The following is a 25,010-nucleotide window of genomic DNA, read 5'->3' on the forward strand; positions in this document are numbered from 1 at the left end:
GGGAGCTGTGCCATAGTGGATCAGTTCTGGGAAAGAGCAGGTCAGGGGACCATGAACCAGACAAATCCTCTGTTCCTTCTATTCTGAGTTACTTTACAGACCAAAAAAAGAAGAAGACAACAACAATGCAAGACAACCTTACTTCTTTAGCCAGTGCTCTCAGCTCTCTAAGGAGGCAGGCATTGTTTTTCTTGCCTATGTCTTTGCACAGTTACTTTCTATTAAATAATTTAGTTTATTTATTTACAGATATTGAGAGGTGGGGGGCTGTGGGGGGGTCACAGCACTGAAACTTCCTTTAGTGCAGAGTAGTGACTGGGCTCGAACATATGACAAAGGAGCACACTATCCAAATGAACTTTCTCTGACCTTCACTTAAGTGCTTTAATGCCATGACTGGAAACACTCCTTTTTAAAACTGAGCAAAGATTTCCTGATGAAACAAAAAGCATTGGCTCTAACCCAGAGAGCAATGTTGCCTCTCTGGCTCTGTCATTCAGTAGTAATTTAGGTTACTCTGGGCAAGAAACTCAACCAGTTTTTACCTTAGTTTCTTTTAATTAAAAAAAAATTTTTTTTTTTACTCCCTGCACCCCCCCACCCCCGTGTTTTCTCCTTTACCTTAAGTTTCTTCACCTGTGGGGACAATGATAGTGACTACCTCATAGCGCTATTTTGGGGAGCATTTGAGATAATGCATTTAAAAAAGCACTCTGCTTGTAGCTTGCCATGTTGGTAATAATGCAGTCACTATTAACTTTTGGTATAAACAAATTCGTTTTTGTTATTGATGAGGATGCTAGGACTTCACTGCTCTGAGCTAACTTTTTCAGACATAGAGGGAAAAAGAGAGGCACACACATAGAGAGAGGGAGCGATTTCATAGCACTGAGGCTTCTCCCAGTGCTACCATACTTCCTTGGGTACTTGGGTCTCAAACCTGGGTCACATGCATGCACAGCAGGAACCCTCCTAGGTGAGCTGTCACTCCAGCAAAGCTTATGCTGATTTGAGTAAGTAAAACTCCTTGCCTTCCAAATTCACACTCTTCTAATACTTTATTTCATTAGCACTGAAAAATCAGAGATAATTTTCTGAAAGACCTTTCACCTTCAAGTAAGCCATGGTATACTGGGACCGGGAAGCCAGCACTCCACAGTGACTTCTCAGACATTGTATGAGAGGAGCCGCTGACTAGGCACTTGGTTCTCTGTAGAGAAACGGAACAATGTTCTCCTTCATATATCCTAGAATGTAGGCTTTCCACAGTGCACCCCCCAACCCCACTCCCCAGCCTCAGAGACAACTCCTCACCATACCGGACACCTAGAATATTCCACTCTCTTCTTCCATTTTTCTCTTTCCTTAGCTTTCCCCTCATCCCTCATGTGTCTCAGGTTCCCTACTTCCTTGATCTTGTGGTGTGAGCTGGAAGTGCCTCAAGGCCTGTTTGCTGACCCTTAGCCATTTATTTGTTTGCTTATTTAGAGGTTAATGGTATACAGTTCAGTTGTTGGCATATAGGTACAGTTTCTCATCTCTCCATGACAGGTGTCTAGAAAACACTCTCCACACCTATTTAAGTAAATAAAACCCTCACCATTTTAGGAATCCTTTTACACTGTTGGTGGGCATGTACATTGGTCCAGTCCCTGTGGAGAGCAGTCTGGAGAACTCCTAGAAGGCTACAAATGGACCTACCCTAATCCAGAAATTCCTTTCCTGAAGTTATATCCTAAGGAAGAAAACACACCCATCCAAAGAGATGTATGTCTACCTATATTCATAGTAGCACAATTTGTACTAACCCAAACTTGGAGGCAGCCTATGAAAGTCATGGTACCTGACTGAGGGACTAGACCCTTACTCTTTCTTATTCATACAATGAATAACTGACACTTGGCTATTTCTATGAGTGCCATCGTGTTCTTGCTTCCTTTTTGGTGGCTCCTTGCTCTCCTTCCTTCCTTCCTTCCTTCCTTCCTTCCTTCCTTCCCTCCTTCCTTCCTTCCTTCCTCTCTCTTCCTTTCTTTCTCTCTTTCTTTCTTAATTTTTATTAGTGATTTAATAATGATTAACAAGATTATAAGGTAACAGGGGTACAATTCCATACAATTCACACCACCAGAGTTCCATGTCCCATCCCCTCCATTGGAAGCTTTCTTATTCTTCACCCCCCTGGGAGTATGGACCAGAATTCTTTATGGGGTGCAGAAGGTGGAAGGTCTGTCTTCAGTAATTGCTTCTCCACTGGACATGGATGTTGACAGGTCGATCCACACCCCCAGCCTGTTTCTGTCTTTCCCTAGTTGGGTAGGGCTCCGTGGAGGTGGGGTTCCAGGGCTTTCATATGAGGTCTGTGTGAAGGGTACTTCTCCTTCTCTGTGCTTGTCTGAAGAGACACCATTTGTCTCTGTGACTTCAGGTTAGCATCCATGTGCTCATGTCTTCTCCACTCTTGTATTTCACAGTCTGATAATCTGCTTGGAGCTCTGAAAGTCTTCACAGGCCTCTCAGATGCAAGATGTTTGAAAAGAAATTCAAGAAAGAACATAAATCTGACACTTAGTAATTGGTGCTATGGTCTGCATTGCCACTTGCATTAGAACTCTGGGAATTTGACTAAACTTACTCATCTCTCTCTCATCCTCTCTCATGTCTGGACTTTCACCAAGTTTTGTTAATTTTATTTCTAAAAAAATTTTGTTAATTTCCCCCATCTCTATCATAACCATGATACAAGCCACCACTGTCACTTCGTGGTTGAATGCGGGACATTTTATTTTTAAATATTTTTAATAGCTTTTTTATTATTTCAATAAATATATATTTATTTATTTGCTAGATATAGAGACAGAGATAAACTGAGAAAGGAGGTGTAGATAGAGAGGGAAAGAGACAGAGAGACACATGCAGCCCTGCTTTACGACTTGTCAAGCTTTCCAAACCCTGTAGGTGGAGACCAGGAACTTGAACCCAGGTCTGTGAGCACTTAACCAGGTGTGCCACCTCCTGGCCCCCAGGATATATATTTTTTCCTCCCATAGTATGAGGGGAAAAGAACGTCTGGAGTCAGCCTTAAAATAATAAGGCACATCCTGACATCTTGTTTCTCCTTTATATCATCCTAACTCTTGTTTTGGTCTAGATGGCAGCTAGCATCCCAGTCCTCTTGTCTTAATTGTGGGCTGAAAGAAGGAAGAAAAGCAGGGAAAAAGAAGGAAGAAAGCAGGGACTCCTCTCTGGGAGTCAGCTTGTTTTGACTGTCTTCCGTTGACCAGACCTTGGTCACTTAAGCTATAAATAGATCCGAGAAATATAGATTTTTATTTTGATATTAAAACCCATAATTAAAAAAACACAGCTAATGGGTTCATACTCTCAGAGGGATAAAGAATAGGAAAGCTATCAAGGGAGGGGATGGGATACGGAGATCTGGTGATGAGAATTAACGTGGAGTTGTCCCCCTCTTATCCTATGGTTTTTGTCAGTGTTTCCTTTTTATAAATAAAAATTAAAAATAAATAAAAAAGAAAAGAAAACAAAAAAAGACAGGATTCAATGACTAGTTATTGATAAATTGTTGTAATACATATCCAGGAATTTCTGCTACATCCTAGGAAACTTACTTTCTATTCGCTCTCTTTCTCTCTCTTTTTTCCTCTCTAGTCTGTTGTATACACAGGTTACACTGATTTTTTTTTTTTCAAACACAGATGTGCTCTCATCCGCTTCTAACCCTTTAAAAATCTCATTGTCCCTAAATTCTCATAGTGGACTATGGCCCAGATCCAGAAATCTGCCTGCCTATCAACATTAATTTGTAATTTCTTCTCTTCCTTCCAACTTTCCATCTCACCAGTCTATTTCCTAGCAGTACCAGCTACCTTTCTATTTTAGAGCTCATATATAAAATATGTTAAGTATTTTAGAAAATTTGCTTTCCCTCTTTTGACTAGCTAACTTCCCCTCTGGGTTTTTGCTTAAATGTCACTTATTTATTTATTTGTTATAATTTTTATTTATAAAAAGGAAACACTAACAAGAACCATAGGATAAGAGGGGTACAACTCCACACAATTCCCGCCACCAGATCTCCATATCCCATCCCCTCCCCTGATAGCTTTCCTATTCTTTATCCCTCTGGGAGCATGGACCCAGGGTCATTATGGGATGCAGAAGGTAGAAAGTCTGGCTTCTGTAATTGCTTCCCCACTGAACGTGGGCATTGACAGGTCGATCCATACTCCCAGCCTGTCTCTCTCTTTCTCAAGTAGGGTGGGGCTCTGGGGAAGCGGGGCTTCAGGACATAATGGTGGGGTCGTCTGCCCAGGGAAGTCCGGTTGGCATCACGGTTGGTGGCTGAAAGAAGAGGTAACATATAAAACCAAACAAATTGTTGACTAATCATGAATCTAAAGGCTGGATTAGTGCAGATGAAGATTTCTAAGTACACTATCTCTCACCTCCCAGGTTAGATTATTTATAATATTTTCTTTCTTTTTATTTAATATTGGATATAGACAGAGAAGGGAGGGGAGGGAGAGAGAAGGAGAGACACCTTTATCCCTACTTTACCACTTGTGAAGCTGAGGTGGGGATCAGAAACTTGAACATGGGTCCTTGTGGATGGTAACATGTGTGTTCAACTGGGTGTGCCACTGCTTGCCTCTGTTTCTTAGTATTTTCTTTTGCTTTGTGTTCCTTCCCTGTGTTTAATAAAATCTTAGTACAGTTATTTTTTTCAATTTATAACTAAATTATAGGACAAGGAGAGGCATTATTTGACCTATAATAAATAATAAATAGTTTCAAATGATTAAATGGGATCTAAATCCAATGATGGATTTAATTTACCTTTTTAAAACATTTAATACAATTTTAATTTATGATTTAATAATTGTTTACAATATTATAAGATTACAGGTGTTTATTTCCACACCACATCTACCACCAGAGTTCAGTGTTCCATCTACTGCACCTAACAAGAATCACCTTAGTTCTCACAGTCTTAGAGACAGTTGACAATTTCCTTTCTTCCCCCTTCTTCCTTCCTCCCTTTTTTCCTTCCCACCCTCCCTCCATCCTACTGTCCTTTTTCCCCATCCTCCTTCTTTTCTTAGCAATTTCATGTGTTTCAGCTATTTATATTCCACGTATGCAAGAAACCACCAGTTTTTTTTTTTTTAAATATCAGTACTTACTTCAAGATGGATTCATTTTGAATAATGGTGAAGGGTTAAGTGGAAAACTTAAGAGGAGATGTCCTGCTAGGTTATCAGAAGTGCAGAATTATGCATAAGTGAGAAGCTGGGGTTAGGGAATAAATTTGAAGCCATCAGATCTAGTTCTTTTAATGCTGTTTATTTTAAAAGGTGACAGCTTCCTGTAGGTACATACAGTAGACTTTGAAAGCAGGTGAATCTGCTTCAAGTCCTGGTGCAGTCATTTACTAGCTGTGAGGTTGGGTATTTGGTAAAAACTCTGGGCCTTTTTTTTTTTTTTTTTCCATTCTGTGATGGAGAAAACCTGCCCTGTAAGGCCATTTGTACACCAAAGAATATATTACAAGCTCTTCTCTTTGGTTAAAGAAAAGAAAAGAAAAAAAATACTTGAATGGAAATAAAAGAACACCCTGGGCCCATACTCCCAGAGGGACAAAGACTAGGAAAGCTATCAGGGGAGAGGATGGGATACAGAGATCTGGTGGTGGGAATTGTGTGGAGTTGTACCCCTCTTGTCCTATGGTTTTGTTAATGTCTCCTTTTTAAAAAATAAATAAGTAAATAAATGAAAAAAAAAGGAAAAGAAAGAGCAAAGATAATGGAGAACATTCTTTTTAAAAATTGCATGCTGGGTTTGGCAATAGAAAGTCATTGTGTCATTTTAGCTTTTCTTTTTCTTTTTTTCCCCTTATTAGTGAATACTTCATTTGCATATGATATGCAAGATCTTACTTGCTTTGCAAGTGTTAACTTTAATCCTCTTGACTGTCTGAGGAAGATATTTTATTCTCATTTACAGATGAGGAAACTGAAGATGTAGAAATAAATGTTGAGAATCTAATACAAGTTTACAGAAACAATGTGTAGCAGAGTCAGGAACCCCAATAGGGCTAGATTCTGGAACTCTGAGGAGTACATTGTACTGCTTCCAGGTTACTTTTTTAAAAAAATTATTTAATTTAATTTATTTATTCTCTTTTGTTGCCCTTGTTGTTTTATTGTTGTAGATGTTGTCGTTGTTGGATAGGACAGAGAGAAATGGAGAGAGGAAGGGAAGACAGAGAGGGGAGAGAGAAAGATAGACACCTGCACACTTCCTTCACGGCCTATGAAGTGACTCCCCTGCAGGTGGGGAGCCGGGGCTTGAACTGAAATCCTTATGCTGGTCCTTGTGCTTTCCGCCACGTGCGCTTAACCCCCCTGAGCTACTGCCCCACTCCCTCCAGGTTACTTTTAACAGACTAAATTGTTGCTGAGAATATTACTCTCTCTATTGGCTAGAACATGAATTAGGTCTCAAGAAAGCCTAACAAGCTAATCTTAAGTGTGTCTTTGTAATATTACTTTTATACTTTGAAGGAAGAGAAAATATTTGAGAAGTTGCCTGATGATGTTACAACTGTGAGTTATCAGAGATCAACTCTCTTCTTCTTCTTTTTTTTAATAAAAAGGAAACATTGACAAAACTATAGGATAAGAGGGGTACAACTCCACACAATTCCCACCACCAGAACTCCATATCCCATCCCCTCCCCTGATAGCTTTCCTATTCTTTGACCCTCTGGAAGTATGGACCCAGGGTCATTGTGGGATGCAGAAGGTGGAAGGTCTGGTTTCTGTAATTGCTTCCCCGCTGAACATGGGCGTTGAGAGGTTGATCCATACTCCCAGCCTGTCTCTCTCTTTCCCTAGTAGGTTGGGATTCTGGGGAAGCAGAGCTCCAGGACACATTGGTAAGGTTGTCTGTCCAGGGAAATCTGGTTGGCATCCTGCTAGCATCTGGAACCTGGTGGTTGACAAGAGAGTTAACATACAAAGCCAAACAAGTTGTTGATCAGTCATGAACTTAAAGGCTGGAATAGTGCAGATGAAGAGTTAGAGGGGGTCTCCGTTTTGTAGATAGCTAGTAGGCATATTTTAGTTATATTCCAAAGGGCCTATGGCTATACTAGGGTTTTGTTGTTGTTTTTTTCCCTGAGCTTGAAATCTGATATGTAGGTGGACCCAAGTTATTGTCTGGGGAGATGATGTCATGGCTGGAAAAAGGACCAGAAAGCTGGATCAGGGAAGAGAGTAGCTCCCTAAAATGGGAAAGGTGTACAAATATTGTTGACTATAAACCCCATCTATTTGATTTGGTCTGAGGCCCATATTCAGCTTAGGAGCCTGTGTGACCTCTGTATCCCTGTAGATCCTACTTCACATTCTGTGGTCATCAGTAGGAACATTCCAAGCTGCCCCAATATCAGGACCCATCTTCCTCAGGTGGAGCATAGAGTATGTTGTCCATCCTCCCATCAGAGGATGGAACGTTCTCTACTGTTGTTGATCCAGGTTGAGGGCAAGGTCCTATGGGGACTCCCAACAGGGTCTGTTTTGTTGTACCTGATAGATATGACCAGTAACAAGGTGAGAGGGATTTATTTGAGGTCTAGGCCCATCATATCTGTTTGAGAATCTCAGGACTCCCCGAATAGGGGTCCAGCTGATGGGGTGGCCTGATAGTGACTAAAGAGTCATCATTAAAGTAGCCAGTCTCTTGCCCTTATTCAGCTTTTGCAGTCCTTGCTTTGATAAGGTTAGCTTTGGAGCTTTGGAGTTTTCCTATTGTAATAGGAAGTAGGTGAGGAGGGTAACCAACTCTAATTAGATACTATTTCATTAGGAACTTTATACTGACTCACTGCAGACTATTGTGTACTTCTGCTTTCAGGTATATATTTTGCCCTAATTTATGGATACATGTTAACATATGCTCTATCCCCTGGGACCTGGTCTATATCTAGGTTTTGGGACTTTGTTAGGAAGTGAACCACCTGGAATGGAATTAGAGAATACTATGAAAGGAAAGGTCTCACCCGAGTAATGAAGCTGAAGGGTTGTCATTCCACACCTAAAGTCTCTGGACACAGTCTGAGGTGAAGCACATTGAGGTGGCACTCATTGCGTTGATTAGCTTGTGATTGGCGGATACAATATTATTTGATATGAATTGAGAGAAGCATGCAGGAAAGTGGGCCCCACCCTAGAGGTTCCAGGACTAGGGGAAATGTAGACTCTATAGAGGAAGTGGGAGGTTCCTGCTATCTTAGGGTTAAGAAGACAATAGTTAGTTATTGCTATAATCACATTATTTGGCAATTGGGTTAACTTCGAAATATCCCTTTGTTAGGATTTGCTGCATCATACACAACATCACCATACTTTATGCCCTTTGATATTATTTGTATATAGCTGTGCTGTCAGTTGCTTCTGTTCTCCCTCTTCTAGGCTTTTGAGAGAGTCAACATATCAAAGACTCAGCCTATGTATTAAAAAGACTCAGTCTGTGCTTTTCAAAGTTCAAGACATACAATCAATTTGCCCCCTCTCATATTAATTAAGTAATGATTTATATGACTACAAATTAATAGGAGTGTACATAAACACTATTCCCACCACCAAAAGACTGCCTCCCCTCCCCACTCCAGGAAGCCAAACATCCACCCTCACCCTCCATCAAGGGTTTTTATTTTGGTGCCCTACTCCAAATTCAGTCAAATCTTGTTTTGAGTTTCCCTTTCTGTTATTCTTTCTCAACTTCTGTTTATGAGTGGGATCATCCCATATTCATCTTTACCTTTCTGACTTAGCTCACTTAACATGATTCCTTCTAGTTCCATCCAAGATGGGTCAGAGAAGGTGGGTTTATTGTTCTTAATAGCTGCATAGTCAACTCTATTCTTAATGTAAAAAGGAAGTGCTAATGTTTTTGTTTGCTGATTCAGTATTGGTTTCATACTGCTAACACGGAGCTAAAATAACAGTCTTAATGTGTAAAAATAGTCCACAGTCTCGTGAAGTATCAACCATCCTTATTGAAAAACAGATCTGTAAACCCATGAAATAAGTGTGAATATTTCTTTGCTGTTTGCAAAAGTAGATGCTAGTAAGCACTGGGCATTTCTAATATGTTCTCCTGTGATTTTAGGGAGCTGACATTTATCTTGACCCAAAGAAGAATCTCACCCATATAAATTCATGTTATTTTGTAACAGTTAAATTTCATTTCATTGTTATTTTGTAACAGTTAAATTTCATTTCATTCTCGGAAGATCTTTTTCAGAGTCTAGATTGTAAGTGTGACTGCCTCTCTTTAAACAAAGCAAGTGACTTATGGTTTTATTTTCCCTAAAGGGCTAGTAATATTTGAAATATGATAACTAAAATGATTGAGTGAATACTCTTTGTCAGTATTGTTCTGAGAAATTTACATGAGCTGATTCTTCATTCTTACAATTAACATGTGAAATTTTCGTATAATCATTTCTTCTTATAGTTAAAGAAACTGAAGCACAGAAAGGTTAAGCAACCTGTCCAAGGAGTTACAATGAGTAAATGGCAGAGGCAGGATATGTCTTCAGGCAGTCTGCCTCTAAAGATTTTTTAATATATTTTACTTTCTTTTATTTTATTGCCACCAGGATTATCACTAGGGCTTGGTGAGCACTATGAATTCACTGTTCCCAGTGGTCATTTTTTTCCTCCCCTTCCTTTTTACTTGATAGGACAGAGAGAAATTGATAGGGCAGGTGAAGATAGAAAGAAAGAGAAAGAGAGACATCTGCAATCCTGTTTTATCCATGAAGATATCCCCCCCGGAAGTTGGGGGGCAGGGGTAGATAGCATAATGGTTATGCAAAGAGACTGAGCAATACTCTGGTTTAAAAATAAGGTGGGGGGTAGTCGGGCGGTAGAGCAGCAGGTTAAATGCAAAGTGCAAGGACTGGCATAAGTACCCAGGTTCGGCCCTGGCTCCCCACCTGCAGGGGAGTCGCTTCACAGGCAGTGAAGCAGGTCTGCAGATATCTATCTTTCTCCCTCCCCTCACTCTTCCCCTCCTCTCTCCATTTCTGTGTCCTATCCAACAATGATGACATCAATAACAACAACAATAAAACAACAAGAGCAACAAAAGGGGAAAAAAAAAAAACAAAAAAAAATGTTGCTATTATTCTAGGTGAGTTTTTTTTTTCAAAGAATTTTTATTTATTTTAAATATTTATTTATTCAAAGAGAGGGAGAGAGAGGATGAAAGAGGAGGGACAAAGATAAGCAGAAAAGAGACCAAATTACTGCCCAACTCTGGCATATGGTAGTGCTGGAGACTGAACCTGTGACCTCTGGGACCTCAGGAATACAACTTCTGTGCAAAAAATTGGCTAAGTTAAATCTAATTCAAATTCCAACACTTTTTGGGGGGATGTTTATACCAAATATTAATAGAATTCTGAATGCATGCAGGCAGTGGGCTCTGTTCCTATACCAGACATCCTTCAGTTTCCTGTGGACATCATCATCACCAAGAAACTCACAAATAATAGCTGCATTTCTGATACATAGACACTAGCAAAAGTACAGGCGGCTTCTATTTCAAAGTATGAAGTATGAAGTATTGAGAAAGACCCAAATGTACTAAATTGAGCTATCTGAAAAGACCTATATTTGGTCATCCAAAAAGGGTAACCTCTTTTATTTAGTTGTTTATTTATTGTGTATGTGTTGTTTTTGTGTGTGTGTTTGGAAGAGAGAGAGAGAGATTTTCCCTTTTGTTGCCCTTGTTGTTTTTCATTGTTGTTGTAGTTATTGTTGCTGTTATCGATGTCGTCATTGTTGGATAGGACAGAGAGAAATGGAGAGAGAAGGGGAAGACAGAGAGGAGGAAAGAAAGATAGACACCTGCAGACCCGCTTCACTGCCTGTGAAGCGACTCCCCTGTAGTTTGGGAGCTGGGGCTCGAACCTGGATCCTTTCGCCAGTCCTTGCACTTTGTGCCATGTGTTCTTAACCCACTGCGCTACTTACTGCCTGAACCCCGAAAAGGCTTTTTCTTTTTTTTAAATGTTTATTTATTTCCTTTTGTTGCCCTTGTTTTATTGTTGTTGTTATTATTGTTGTTGTTGTTGTTGGTTAGGACAGAGAGAATTGGAGAGAGATGGGGAAGACAGAGAAGGGGAGAGAAAGACACCTGCAGATCTGCTTCACTGCCTGTGAAACAACTCCCCTGCAGGTGGTGAACTGGGGTCTTGAACTGGGATCTTTATGCCCATCCTTGGGCTTTGTGCCACCTGCGCTTCACCCAGAGAGGACTTTTTCTTAAAGGAAGAACTGGTCTAGTAGGGGAGTATGAATGCAAAGTTCAAGAGAGGCTGTGAGCCTTACCACTTTTTGCTTTCCAGAAGCCCACTCTGATTTGTAGATCAGAGGACAGCTGCTAGGTGAAGCTGTGGGGCAGAATGGTCCCACTCCATCAACCCACTTGGCTGTGGTAAGAAGAATGGAGGTGAGAGTAGGCATTGTGCCCCTACTTGTACTGTTGTTCGTAGGTTTGTGCCACTTGCCAAAGCCACAGAGCTTGTCAATATGTAGTTGGAGTACTAGTTGCTACTGCCACCCATCACCGATTCTGGAAATTGCATTTTCTGTCTTGTTGTGTTTGCTGTCTGTAACTCCCACCCACCAGAAACTCACAAAGCTTATCTCCCCTAGGTTCCTCTTGATAAGAGATTCTGTTCCTGTGATCTTAGTTAATTACATTCCACTTGATAAGAGATCAAGTTTCTGAGATACTAGTTAACTTGCACTTTCATATCTAAAGTGTCATTTTAAAAAAGAAAAAAGAAAAAAAAACCCCAAACCTTAAAAAAGAAACTCCCCCCAAAAAGAAAAGAAAACCCAAACCTGAGCACTAAAGTCTATCACACCCACACACCCCACAGCATCTTTAAAACAGAAGCAATGTGCTACTAGACATCTTTACCATAGAACCCTAGTAATTAACATTTGTAGACTTTTTTCCCTTTTTGCTACTTAACAAAAAAACAAAACAAACAAACAAACAAGCAAACAAAGAACCTAAAGAGCTTTACCATCTCTGGGTGGAAAGGTCCCTTGACAGTAGCTGTGAGTCTCTCTGAGGATGTCATGTGACATCTGTTTCTGTCTGTTGGGTGTTCACTTGCACCACAGTGTGCATTTGAGTGAGCAGGGTACAGAGGACACAGGCCTCTTGGGTTCTGAAGAGTCTTGGAATGCCTATGTCTACTAGAACGGTATATATCTGAAAGAAGCTGAAAGTAATCAGATCTCTTGTCTGAAACAATATCTACAAACAAGAAAAACCAGTGGTCATGACTAGATAGTATGAAATGAAACCAGATGAAACCCTCCTTCCTACTTGGCTGAAGCTTTTCTTATTCATTCCTCTTCTCATTCATTCATCTACTCCATGTTCTTTTCCCCTCTTTTCTTTTTACTTGATAGGACAGAGAGAAATTGAAAGGAATAGCTGGGTAGACAGGGAGAGAACTAGAAGGACACTTGCAGCCCTGCTTCACTGCTCATCAACCTTTCCCCAGCAGGTGGAGACTGGAGACTTGAATCAGGGTCCTTGAGCCTGATAATACGTGTGTTCAACCAGGTATACCACCACCCAACCTATGTTCACGTCAAGTAGTCATTTACCACCTGCCTACTGCATGCCAAGCACTGGTGTAGGTACCGGGGAGGTGGTGGTATTTTTTCACTGAGTTTCTGCTTGGTGACTCTTAACCTGCCTGCTTGGTGAAGTAGCTGATGAGAAAAGAAAAAAGGAGGAATGTAGGTCTAGGCATTCACTTTGGGGAAAGGTATTGAATTAATTTTTTTTTCTTAGCCAGAAAATTACTTACTCCTGAATTAATTGGATGGATGGGCAAGTTTCTTCTAAGATGGAATAATTGCTAAGACAGAAACTTCATTTGAATGAAAGCTAATTGCTTGCCTACTTACCTTTCATCATAAATGGAAGTTATATTTCTCCTTCATTTGAGTACATTGGTTTCTCTCTTTTTTTTTTCCTAAACTCTATGATTTAGAATGCTAAATAATTATCAAAGTGGGAGTTGGGTGGTAGTGCAGCGTGTTAAGTGCACGTGGCGCAAAGCACAAGGACCGGAGTAAGGATCCTGGTTTGAACCCCCGGCTCCCCACCTGCAGTGGAGTTGCTTCACAGGTGGTGAAGCAGGTCTGCAGGTGTCTTTCTCTCCCCCTCCCTGTCTTCCCCTCCTCTCTACATTTCTCTTTGTCCTATCCTACAATAATGACATTAGTAACAACAACAATCAAACAAGGAAAACAACAAGGGCAACAGAAGGGAATAAATAAATAATAAAAATATATAAATAAATAAAAAAACAAAACAAACAAGCAAAAAAAAATTATCAAAGTATTTTATAGTTTTCAAGTATTCCCAGACTTCACAATCCCTGAAGACAGAGCTTCTGTGTTTTTTAAACATTATTAACATATGATTAATATATAAAAACTGCATTAAGTTGTATTATTTAATGAGTCTTGACATATATACACATGTGTGAAATGATCCCTAACAAACAGTAATGGACATTATCTACTACCCTCAAAAGTTTTGTCATGCCCAATTTGGAGTTCTCCCCTATTCTTTCCTTCCTACCATCTTTCGTTAATCACAAATCTGATTTTATTATTTTTTTTACACTATAGACTGACTAGTTTGCATGGTCTAGAATTTCTGAATAAACAAAATATTTTTATACTTATTTACACTTTTAAAAATACTTCTTTATACTACCTTCTCTTATCTAGCACATTATTTTGAAATATAGCACCTTATTATGCCGGGCTAGCGTGGCAGTGCCTCTTCCCAGGCAAGTACTCTCTGGGTTGGAGAGAACTCTACCAGATCTAGCCTGGGTTGCTACTCACTCAGTGATGACTCAGGAACCAAACACATGGTAGCGAGGCAATGCAATTCTTTATTGATCAGAGAGCCAAGGCTTTTAAAGGGCAGACCCAGAAGTGGCAAGTTGGAAACAGAAATGGCTAGGAAAGGGGCAGAGAAAGGCAAAAGGGGCTGGAACTTCCTTAGCAACTGTTGCGGGGGTTTTAACTGGTAGGATTAATACTATCCTGCAGGCAGGGAGGGTCTTGAGGGTAGAAAGAAGACAGATCAAAGGAATGGAATGAGTGGGGATCTTTTAGGCAAAACAATGATTATGTAGATAGGCCATAGTGTCAGGAATGCAGGGTGGAGCAGGGGGAGCTGGCTTAATGTTTTAAGGAATGCCAGGCTCCTGGAGGCAGAAAAATGCAGGGTGCAATTCCCCGACATTATTACATTACATTTCTTTTCATAACTTTGAAGTCTTCAGGTGGTATATCTTTATTTCCCTTGGGAAAATACAGTGACGATATATTTTAAGGCCCACATCTCTTGTTTCCAGCACATTATCTAGCATGTGGTGGTTTCTCAGCAAATATTGCCCAAAGTAGTTATTGGACTTTTTCTGTATTTTTGTGGTAGTTAATAGCTAAGATTAAATTGCTTTAAAAATAACTTTGAAAAATACTTTATCTCCCTGGTTTGAGCCCCCAGCTCCCCACCTGCAGGGGAGTCACTTCACAGGTGGTGAAGCAGGTCTGCAGGTGTCTTTCTCTCCCCCTCTTTGTCTTCCCGTCCTCTCTCCATTTCTCTGTCTTATTTTTTTAAAAAAAAAACTATCTCAAGAGTAAAAGTAGTTCTGCTGTTAACTTATTTCTATAGCTTGTTTGTGATATTTTATGTACTGTAGTCAAGTTTGTAGTCAAGCTTAGTTGCCTATTTCTAGATTTTTTTCCCCTTTTGTTGCCCTTGTTGGTTTATCATTGTTGTGGTTGTTATTATTGTTGTTATTGGATAGGACAGAGAGAAATGGAGAGAGGAGGGGAAGACAGAGGAGGAGAGAAAGATAGACACCTCAGACCTGCTTCACTGCCTGTGAAGCGACTCCCCTGCAAGTGGGGAGCTGGGGTTCGAACCCAGATCCTTACACCAGTCCTTGCACTTTTTAAAAGTTTTAAGAATACTTATCTAAGGAGAAAATGGACAAATACTGGCATATTTTCTTTAAAAAAATGTTAAAAATGAATTTAAAACTGGTGGTCACTTTTTATAGAGGGAGAAAGAAATAAAGGGAGGAAGAGGAGGAGAGACACTTGCAGTACTGCTCTACTGTTCAGGAACCTTCCCCATTGCCTGTGGGAACTAGAGACTTGAACTTGGGTCCTCTGGTTGTGTAATGTATATATTCTGTCAGTTGAGCCACCGCCCAGTCCCAGAAGTAACCTGTTCTTATAGACTGAATAATTAGAAGAGATAGAATGGCCTGACACCATCTGACTTCTAAGTAGCAAAGCAGAACCTGGACACAGGATATGCCTGTCTCCATATTGTATGCTCTCAACCTAATTGAGGGCAAAGAAACTGCAGGGAAATTCATCCAGTGCATGTCTTCTGTGGCAGGTAGCTGGGAGTAGCTAAGTGCTGAATATAAGTTGTCACAGAGTGTAATAGAAAGCCATTTGCTATATTGGAGGAGAATTCTGATATTTCCCCTCAGTGTACATAAAGGGGAGAGAGGAGACAGGGAGAAGGGGTTGTAAGAAAAACACATCAACACAGTTCAATAAACAGCTATTCAGTCCAGTTTTCTCAGCTCAAACTTTCATAGTGATAGTCGTGATCTTTACTCTAGAGGGCGGGGTTGAATCTGTAGAAATAAAAATGAAAGTTCACATGGAAATGTAATGCCCTTGAGCCATGATATTAACAATAACTGAGAGCACGCTTTAGTAGTCCTGTGGTGATTTTCTTACTGAAGAAACCCTAAGTAGTCTAAATAAACACCTACTTATTAAATGAGATTTTTTTCAATATTAATTATGGTTAACCAGTCAGAGTGTTATAATCAGGTGTTAAAGAAACCAGGTGCTAACGGACCACATGATTCTAAATAACTCTTAGGGTTCTCAATGCTAAGACCCTTTAGCTTTCCTTCCTGTTGTGCTTAGAATAAAGTACCACTCTATATATTATATATAAGTTGTGAAAAGCAGTTATCTCTGTACCTATGAGTTAGGTGCTCAGTGTTTGTGAGTCTGAGCCCCTTATTTTCATCTCCTTGCAGTTTCTACCTGGTTTTCCAATGATCAACTTAACATTTTCTAATCTCCCCCCCCACCAGAACACTGCTCAGTTATGACTTATGGTGGTCCCAGGATTAAACCTGGCACCTCAGAGCCTAAGACATAGTCTTTTGCAGAACTTTTTTTGCTGTGCCTGCCTCCCTCCAACCTTGTCTTCTAAAGTTGAATTTCCCTTTAGTGTGCTTTGTCATGGCATATGGTATCATGTTTTCTGGTCACTTGAGGTACTCACTCTGACTTCTTTGCCTTTCTTAATTTCACATCTAATTGGCTACAGTGTTAGGTGAACACTCTATTGCCTCTGCTTTCTTCACCTTATTTGCTGCTGTTGGCTGGACTCATAATCTCACCTTTCATCTGCACTGTTTGCAGTGGTCTCGTAACTCACCACCTGATTTTACCCATTCATCACTGTGTGAATAATGATTTTCTTTTCAAAAACACATCTTTATGTAGCGCTGCTCATTTCCTACTTCATACTGCTCAAAATAATTCCAGATTCCTAAGTCTAACATATAAATATCTTCCTAATTTGGTTATAGATAATATTTTGGTGTCATTTCTTACGGTTCCCCTAAGCCACCCTCAGCTGTTGCCACAAGACACTTCTTTCTGTTCCCTAAATCAGTGCTTTGTTTTTGTGGCCTAGCACACTCTTCTCCACATTCTTTGGAGGAAGACTCCTACATATCCTTCAAAATGCCAAATTAGAGTGCCATTTCCTCCCTGAAACTTCCTCAAATTCTTCTGGCTCAACCAGGACCCATCACTTCATCATTGTGCAACATCTCCCTCCTCCCTTGTACCCACCAGATTACTGTGAACTTCTTTCGAGGAGCCCCTCCCATCAGCCCCGGTTCCTTTCATAACACAGAAGCTCTAATACTCTGTGCTTGGGATCTGATCACCATTTGTTGGTGGGAGGGGCAGAAGGTTGAAAAAGTAGAGATAGATATTCAGTGGACTGTGGTGGACAGTAATTGATACTTTGGTTGTAGGTGTGGTATGGTAGCATATATTTTGAGTAGATGTAAAATTGTCCCCCTAAAACAGATTTGGTTTTGTAAATAAGCATTCCTTCTATTTAAAAAATATAGCAGCTGTGGTCCAGGAGCTGGAACAGTACACAAACATTGTGGACTCTCAAGCAAGAGGTTCAGAGTGATTCCTGGCATTGTTTATGCCAGTGATGCTCTGGTTCTCTTTCTTTCTAACTCTTGCTGTCTTTCATAAACAAAAATAAATGAGAATATATATGTATATACAGCTGGGAAGGTGGCTCCATGGTGGATTATAAGATCCACATGCTTGTGGTCTTGAGAACCACCCTCAGCACTGCATATACTGAAGCATAAACTGGTCTCTCTCAGTTCCTCTCCTGCTCTTGAATGAATGAATGAATGAATGAATGAATGAATGAATGAATAAAAGTGATGAATGAGCAATTTAAATCAAAACCTTTATTTCTCACTTCATAGCAAACTCTTTGGACTGCTAAACCAACATATTAGTACTGTATGTGATGAGGCCACTTGTCACATGATACGAATCACAAGCTTATAAATCAACTCAAGTCATCCCAAGATTTTTTTTTGTATCAGTTGGCTTGCATTTGACAACTACTTTTAGTAGCAAGGACAGGTGATGGGTGGAGAGGGGCTTTTGGGGCTCAGACTATGGTCTGCTGCTCTGAGAGCTGGCAGGTGGTAAGAGACCCCTGAGAGTTGCATCTGGAAGTACCATGACATCAGCAGTGACTTTTTCCAGGAGTGGAGGATTAAGGGCCATCTGACTCTCTTTGTGTTATTATGTTTTTTGCCATGAGCATGTGTGACTTTATAAAAGGTGGGTGGAGCTGGTGGTCCATTAATTGGAGCTGCTCTGGGAGCAGGGAGGGTTCCCAGTCTGATCAACCCTTTTGTTGCAACATGCACTCATTTACGAAGTTGCCCCTACTCACCTCCTCCTCCTTATACACCTCTGTGCTCCAACCACACTATTTTTTTCTGCTACTCAGTTTTTTGTTTCTTTTTTGTAACAAGTGGAGGTATCATACAAGCCAGACACTCTCCTAAGCAATTTGCAAGTACTAATTTATTACTCATATAACTATATGTAGTATTTACAAAGCAGATACTTTTATGGTTATTCTTCCCATCTTGTAGATGAGGTAACTTGAGGTCACTCTGGAATTTGCTTTTCTTCTCATGAACTATTTTTCTACCACATATCAGAATTTCTCTGTGAAGTGATCATTTAAGGCTTACCTCCTCTTATGCTCTCTTAGCATATTTTTTAAAAATATACCTAACTGTATAATAGTTCCTGTGTCTTTTTCTTTCTCACAGGTAAGGTTTGATAAGTTTATTTTAGTTGTTTCCTTCTATGTGTGTCGAATAATTCCTTACAGAGTAGCTATGAGCTATAATGATTAAACAGAGCAGTACTAGAACTCAGAGTATGTGCTTCTCTGTCTTGACTTTGTGTATTCATTCATAGTTGCTATCACCAGACAGAGCCTGTGCTATAGGTCACCAAGGGAAAGGAAGAAGGAAAACACGATGATCCCAAGTTTGGCCATAGGGGAAAAGAAATATCTCATAGAGGTTTGAGCAGATGACAACCAAGTGAAGACTCAGGGGGTTGGTTGTGAGTGATGGTTTAAAAACAGGCTGTGGTGAGGAGGGAGGTCAACTGCAAGTGGCAAAGGAGGTGTGAATGGAGAGGAAATGACGGGTGAGAGTGTAATCATCTCTGTCAGTAAGCGAAGAGTTAGGACAGAAGGTTTCTTGGTGTGTAGGAGAGGCCTGAAAGTGTCTCGAGGCAGAAGTCTCCCTGTTCTGGCTGAAGTTCAGTCCAAGCTCAGAATCCTCAGTGTTCCATCAGCTCTTGGCTCCATTTTTTCTGTCATTTGTTCGGAGTTGTGCACCCCAGGGTTTTATTTGGTGTCCTCAGATAATGCATTAAACTTGTCTGAACTGCATTTTCTTCATCTGTAAAATAAGTGCAACCTTGTAAGCACAGACTGAAATAGTATCTAAGTGCCAGCTACATTGCTTTAACTCTTGTGCCCTTTTAACTTTCTCTTATAGATAGCATTTAAGGATGAAGAGGAAACAAAAGGTGAACTTTAGCCTACCTTTGACCTGCAGAAGGGAGAAGTTAGGGCTATGTAATGGGATGGTTACTCTCTCCTGCATGAAGTGATGAGGGTGATTGTTTGCTGAAGCCATCAAATGTGAAGCATTTATAGTTCTCACAATGATGATGTTGAGCAGACTGGGGAGGGGGCAGGAACTTTGGTGGTGGGTGCCGTGAATCTTACACACATGTATATGTGTGAAATTGTGCTCATGAAATTTTCTAGTTCTATAAGCCATTGTTAAATCACTCATTATAAAAATAAAATTTAAAAAAGTTAGGCTTTCGGGAGTCGGGCTGTAGCGCAGCAGGTTAAGTGCAGGTGGCGCAAAGCACAAGGACCGGCATAAGGATCCGGGTTCGAACCCCGGCTCCCCACCTGCAGGGGAGTCGCTTCACAGGCGGTGAAGCAGGTCTGCAGGTGTCTATCTTTCTCTCCTCCTCTCTGTCTTCCCCTCTTCTCTCCATTTCTCTCTGTCCTATCCAACAACAACAACAATAATAACTACAACAATAAAACAACAAGGGCAACAAATGGGAATAAATAAATAAAATAAATATTAAAAAAAAAGTTAAAAAAAAAGTTAGGCTTTCTCCCCAAAGGCCACTAGATTCTACTAGAGATACACAAAACTTATGAGCAGCCATAATGATATGGCTAAGCATTAAAACAGGACTGTTCTGTGACCTTCTGCCTCAAGATATTCAGTGTGGATGGAGCTGGAAGCTGCCAACAGTGGCAAGGGGATGTGGGATTTGTGGAGGTGGTGGTTGCACTTATGTAATGAAAACTGAAGAGTATATTTAGATGTCACATGAGAACTAATGGCCTGGAAGAGTGTTTGGGTCTGAAAATCTTTGGTTTTAGTGAGATGCAGGGAAGGTTCCTTGGAGCATAGGAGTAGCCAAAGTCGGGGAGTCTCACAGTATTAGATGAAACAATTTTTTTTCTTACTAATGTCCTCTACAACTTTAAATCACTTAAAATTAATTAGGTATAGTGTTCAGATATTGATATTGATATATATATATGTGTGTGTTCCTTCTTTATTTGCTTTTTGATTTATTACTTCTGGTATTAGACTACCTTTTAAAAAATCATTATGTTTCATCGGGGAAATAATGATTAATAAGACAGTGTTTGTCACACAGGTACAGTTTCTCATCCTTTTATGATAAATGTCTGCACATCAATCCCACCATGAGCATAGGCTCTCCTCCACCATTGTGCATTGATTGGGTCCCAATGCCCTTACAACCCAACCCCTCTAGGTCTCCCCTGTCTTCCTTGGCCTTGTTACAACACACCCAGTTTCATCCTGTGTTTTGCCTTCCCTTCCTTGTTTCAGCTGTAAATGAGATCCTTTGTTATTCATCTTTCTCCATGATTCCTCCAAATTCTCTCTAGGAAGAGGCAAAGGATATGGTTTTGTTATTTGTAATAATTGAATAGTATTACACTATATATATAGCAACTTTTTAAACCACTCACCTGTTGTTGGGCACCTGGGTTGCTTCCATGTTTACTCTATTATAAATAGTGTGACTCTGAACATAGATGTACATAGATCTCTTTGGATGATTTTTCCCCCCCCAAGAGAGGGATTGCTGAGTCATAGGTAGGTCCATTTGTTCTGATGTATCTCCAGACCACAAGGGCTGAGCCAGTCTAACATTCCCACCAACAATACAGAAGTGTTCCTGCCTCTTCCCCCATCCTCACCAGCATTTGTTGTTTCTGCCCTTGCTTAAGTCTGGCATTCTCACAGGTGTGAAGTGGTATCTCATTGTAGGCTTTTTTTTTTTTTTATTTCTCTGATAATCAATGACTTTTGAGCCTTTGCTTATATGTCTGTTGGTCATCTAGATAACCTCTTCAGTAAAGACTCTATGTCCTCTTCCTATTTATTTATTTATTTATTGCTGAGTTTTCTGAGGTCTTTATAAATGTTGGTTATTAACCCTTTCTCTGATATATGGCTATAGAGGTTTTCTAGAATTCTCTAGGGAATCTCTTGATCTTGGTGGTGCTTTATTTTGCTGTGCAGAAGCTTTTCAATTTGATATAATCACACTGATCTATTTTTTATTTTGTTTTCTATACTGTTGGGCTTGATTTTTCAAAGACATTGCCAAAGCAAACATCATGGACTCATCATCTTCTGTCAATATTTTTTCCTGTGTGTTTGATGGTTTCTGCTCCAATGTCCAAGCCTTTAATCCATTTGAAGTTGATATTTGTTCATAGTGATATGTGGTGGTTCTGCTTCTTCTGCATGACGATGATACAGTTTTGAATGACAAGAGTCAGGGGTTGTCTGGGTTATCCCAAATTCTAAAATGTTCTTCATTTTTTCAACATTCCCTTATATTCTTTTTCATATGATAATCAGTAGGAACAGCAACATAGTAACCTTAGCCTTATTCAGTTCTTTTTGTGTGTAAGTGAATGCATCAGTAACATATATTCAGTAATTTTTTAAATTAACTTTGACATCATATTTGAAATGATTTTACTGGCTGGATTGTATCAGGTTTTTCTAATGATATTACTTTGTATTCTGGGGTTATCTATGGGGTAAATTCTCAGTTGAATTGGGCGTGAGAGTGTTTTGTAGACACCTATCATGGTGGGGTGAGAAATATTAACCAGGTGTCAACAGTTGTACGGTATACCATTAAGCACCCCACCCAATAAAGTGATAAAATATTGAAGTTATGAGATTATTATGCTCAAGGATGTGGGTGATTTAAAGGGAGAGTATTTTGAATGTCATTAGTTAACTACCATGGGGAGTTGTGCAGTGAACATAAACATAGAGGGCAGACATTTGAGAAGAAAGGTAGGACATTCAGTAAAGATTTTGAATGAAGATTTCATGTGAATGGCTGAGACCCACCTCACATCCTCCTGAATGCTGTGTGCTGGAGAACACATAACTAGTTAGAGCTTGCAGCTGTGATTGAGTGCATGCAATTGTTTATTTATTTTACAGAGGAGAGAGAGAGAGAGAGAGAGAGAGAGAGAGAAAGTCAAAGAGAGCATAGCACCAAAGTTTCCTTCAATGCAGTGGGGGCCAGGTTCGGACATGGGATTCATACATGGCAAAGCAGCACAATGTCTAAATAAGCTATTGTGCATGGAGTTTTGCTTGCCTTTTTATCGGAAGTTTTCATCAAACATGAAAAAAGATGTCTGTCTAAAATGATAAGAAGGGTGTTTATTTGTTGTAAAACATTTTGGGAGCAAGGATAGAAAAAAGTTATCTTAGTAAGTAAAAAGAATTAATTATTTTAATTATAGTTTTTACAGGGTTAATATTTTAAACAATTTTAGCAATAAGAGGAGGTATAGTATAGATCATTGTTAAGGAAATTGTGACACTGTAAGTCAGTGATTCATTAACAAGTATTCTTGACAACTATTTTCATTATGTCTTATGATTATGTGCCATGGTTCTCTTTTTTTTTTTTCTTTCGACAGAAAAAGTACAGAAAAGGCTTTATTGATGTTGCAAAAATCAAGTGTGTGGAAGTAGTGAAGAATGATGATGGTGTCATTCCCTGTCAAAATAAATATCCATTTCAGGTGAGCTGGCATAGTTTTTCAGCAATATAACTCTAGTCTTTTGGTCATGTTTAGTATTTGATATTTTAGTTTCCTGTCATTGCTTTAATTGTTGTTTAATTTTTCCCCCAGCTTGAGGTACAGTTGACACTAGGAATTATATATATTTAAGATCTGCAAATTGATGTTTTGGCATACATATACATTTTGAAATGATCATCACAATTAAGCAAGTTAAAACATCTATTGTTTCGTTTTACCATTTTCTTTCTTTGTGTGTCTTAATGCTTGCCAAGAATACATTACAATATTACTCATTAGAGTCACCATACTGTTCACTAGATCTCCAGAACTCATTCACCTGACAGAACTTAAACTTTGTACCCTTTGACCAACATCTGCCCCATTTCCTTCCTCTGACCCTGATCGCTACCTCTGTTCTTTGCCTCTATGAACCTGACTATACCACGTATAAATAAACTTGTGCAGTAGTTGCTTGTGTTTGGCTTATTTAATTTAACTCACTCTCCTTCAGGTTTATCCATGTTGTCACGATTTTCTTTTCTTCAAGATGAATATTTCCACTTTCTGTATACATACCACATTAAAAAAAAAAACCACATACCCATCTATAAACATTTGGTTTGTTTCTGTATCTGGTCTTGCTGCAAATAATGTTGAAATGAACATGTGAGTGCAGATATTTTGTGAAGACCCAGATTTAAAAAAAAATTTTATTTATAAAAAGGAAACACTAACAAAAACTATAGGATAAGAGGGATACAACTCCACACACAACTCCCATTCCCTCCCCTGAGAGCTTTCCTATTCTTTATCTCTCTGGAAGTATGGACCCAGGAAGACCCATATTTTTATTGCCTTTGGATATACATGCAGAAGTGAGTTTATTGGATCATGTGGTATTTGAGTTTAAGTTTCTACTTAAATAGCAGCTACTTTTCTTCAGGAACTGCTTAAGTCTTGCTGAAAGATTATTTTAGTCTTATTTTGACCTATTAATGACCTATTAATGCCTTGACCTATGTCCTGACTTTCTAAACCCATAACTTACTTTGCTGATAGTAGGATTTACCACGGAGTTCCAGATAAGAAGTGGGAGGTTGAGACTGAAAAAGAAGAATAGGTGTTCTCTTTGAATTTGAGAGTGGGGGGAGGCACAGGAATGAGCTACCTGTACAGAAATGAGATTAAGTCAGTTTATGAAGCCAAATAAAATATTAGCATTATAGAAGGCCAGGAGATGACTCAGCAGTAGAGCACTGGTCATCCCTGCACGAAACTCTGGCTTGATCCTTAGCTTTCCATGGGGCACCACGAGCAACACCAAGGCTAAAAATGGGGGGCCATCCCCATGATGGTAGAGCAGTGCTTTGGTGTCTCTTCTTCTGTGTCTCTTCTTCTCTATTTCAAAAAAATAGAATAAAAAAATGGTCTGGGGAAGTGACTCAGCAGCATCAAACATTTGAGAGGCCTTGGATTTGTTCTCCAACACTACATAGAAAAGACAGCTTGATATATGGATATATGAATATAGAATGTTCTCTAAAAAAAAGGATATCAGCAAACAAACTTGGTGTGGCTATGGAGTAGGAGCCATTTCAGATTGCACTTTTAATAAACTAGGAAAAAATAATGAAAAACTACCTGAAAGCTCAACAAAATACAACCCAGGATCTCTCCAGAAAACTGAGAAAGCTGCCAAATTGTTAATGCTACTATGATTCCATCCTTAACTCCCTGGGCAGATGACCTCACCAATGTGTCCTGGACCTCTCCAGAGCCCTGCCCCACGAGAGACAGAGGCTAGGGGTATGGATTGACCTCTCAGTGTCCCTGTCCAGTGGAAAAACAATTACAGAAGCCTGGTCCATAATCTCAGAAGTGTAAATATTAGGGAAAGATGCCTATAGGGCTCTGAACTCCCAATTCCATCAGGACCCAGAGAGAGAAGATGGGGCAGGGGGAAGGAAAGACACTTAGAAGTAGTAGAGTAGGAGTGACTTAGGAAGGAAGAGAAGACAGGATCATAGAAA

The 25,010-nt window shown here is 39.7% G+C and overlaps 1 protein-coding gene across 3 annotated transcripts in view; it reads left to right on the forward strand.

Annotated features, from left to right (window-relative positions):
• TEC (tec protein tyrosine kinase) overlaps window positions 1-25,010 on the forward strand; it is a 152,752-nt gene that overhangs the window by 83,334 nt on the left and 44,408 nt on the right. For all 3 annotated transcript variants that reach the window (XM_007539688.3, XM_060188078.1, XM_060188077.1), the window contains one exon: window positions 22,873-22,977. In XM_007539688.3, the coding sequence (XP_007539750.1) occupies window positions 22,873-22,977 (105 nt within the window). The remainder of the gene's footprint in view (window positions 1-22,872; window positions 22,978-25,010) is intronic.

This window comes from Erinaceus europaeus, chromosome 3, assembly GCF_950295315.1.
Source record: "Erinaceus europaeus chromosome 3, mEriEur2.1, whole genome shotgun sequence".
In the NCBI taxonomy this organism is placed as follows: Eukaryota; Metazoa; Chordata; class Mammalia; order Eulipotyphla; family Erinaceidae; genus Erinaceus; species Erinaceus europaeus.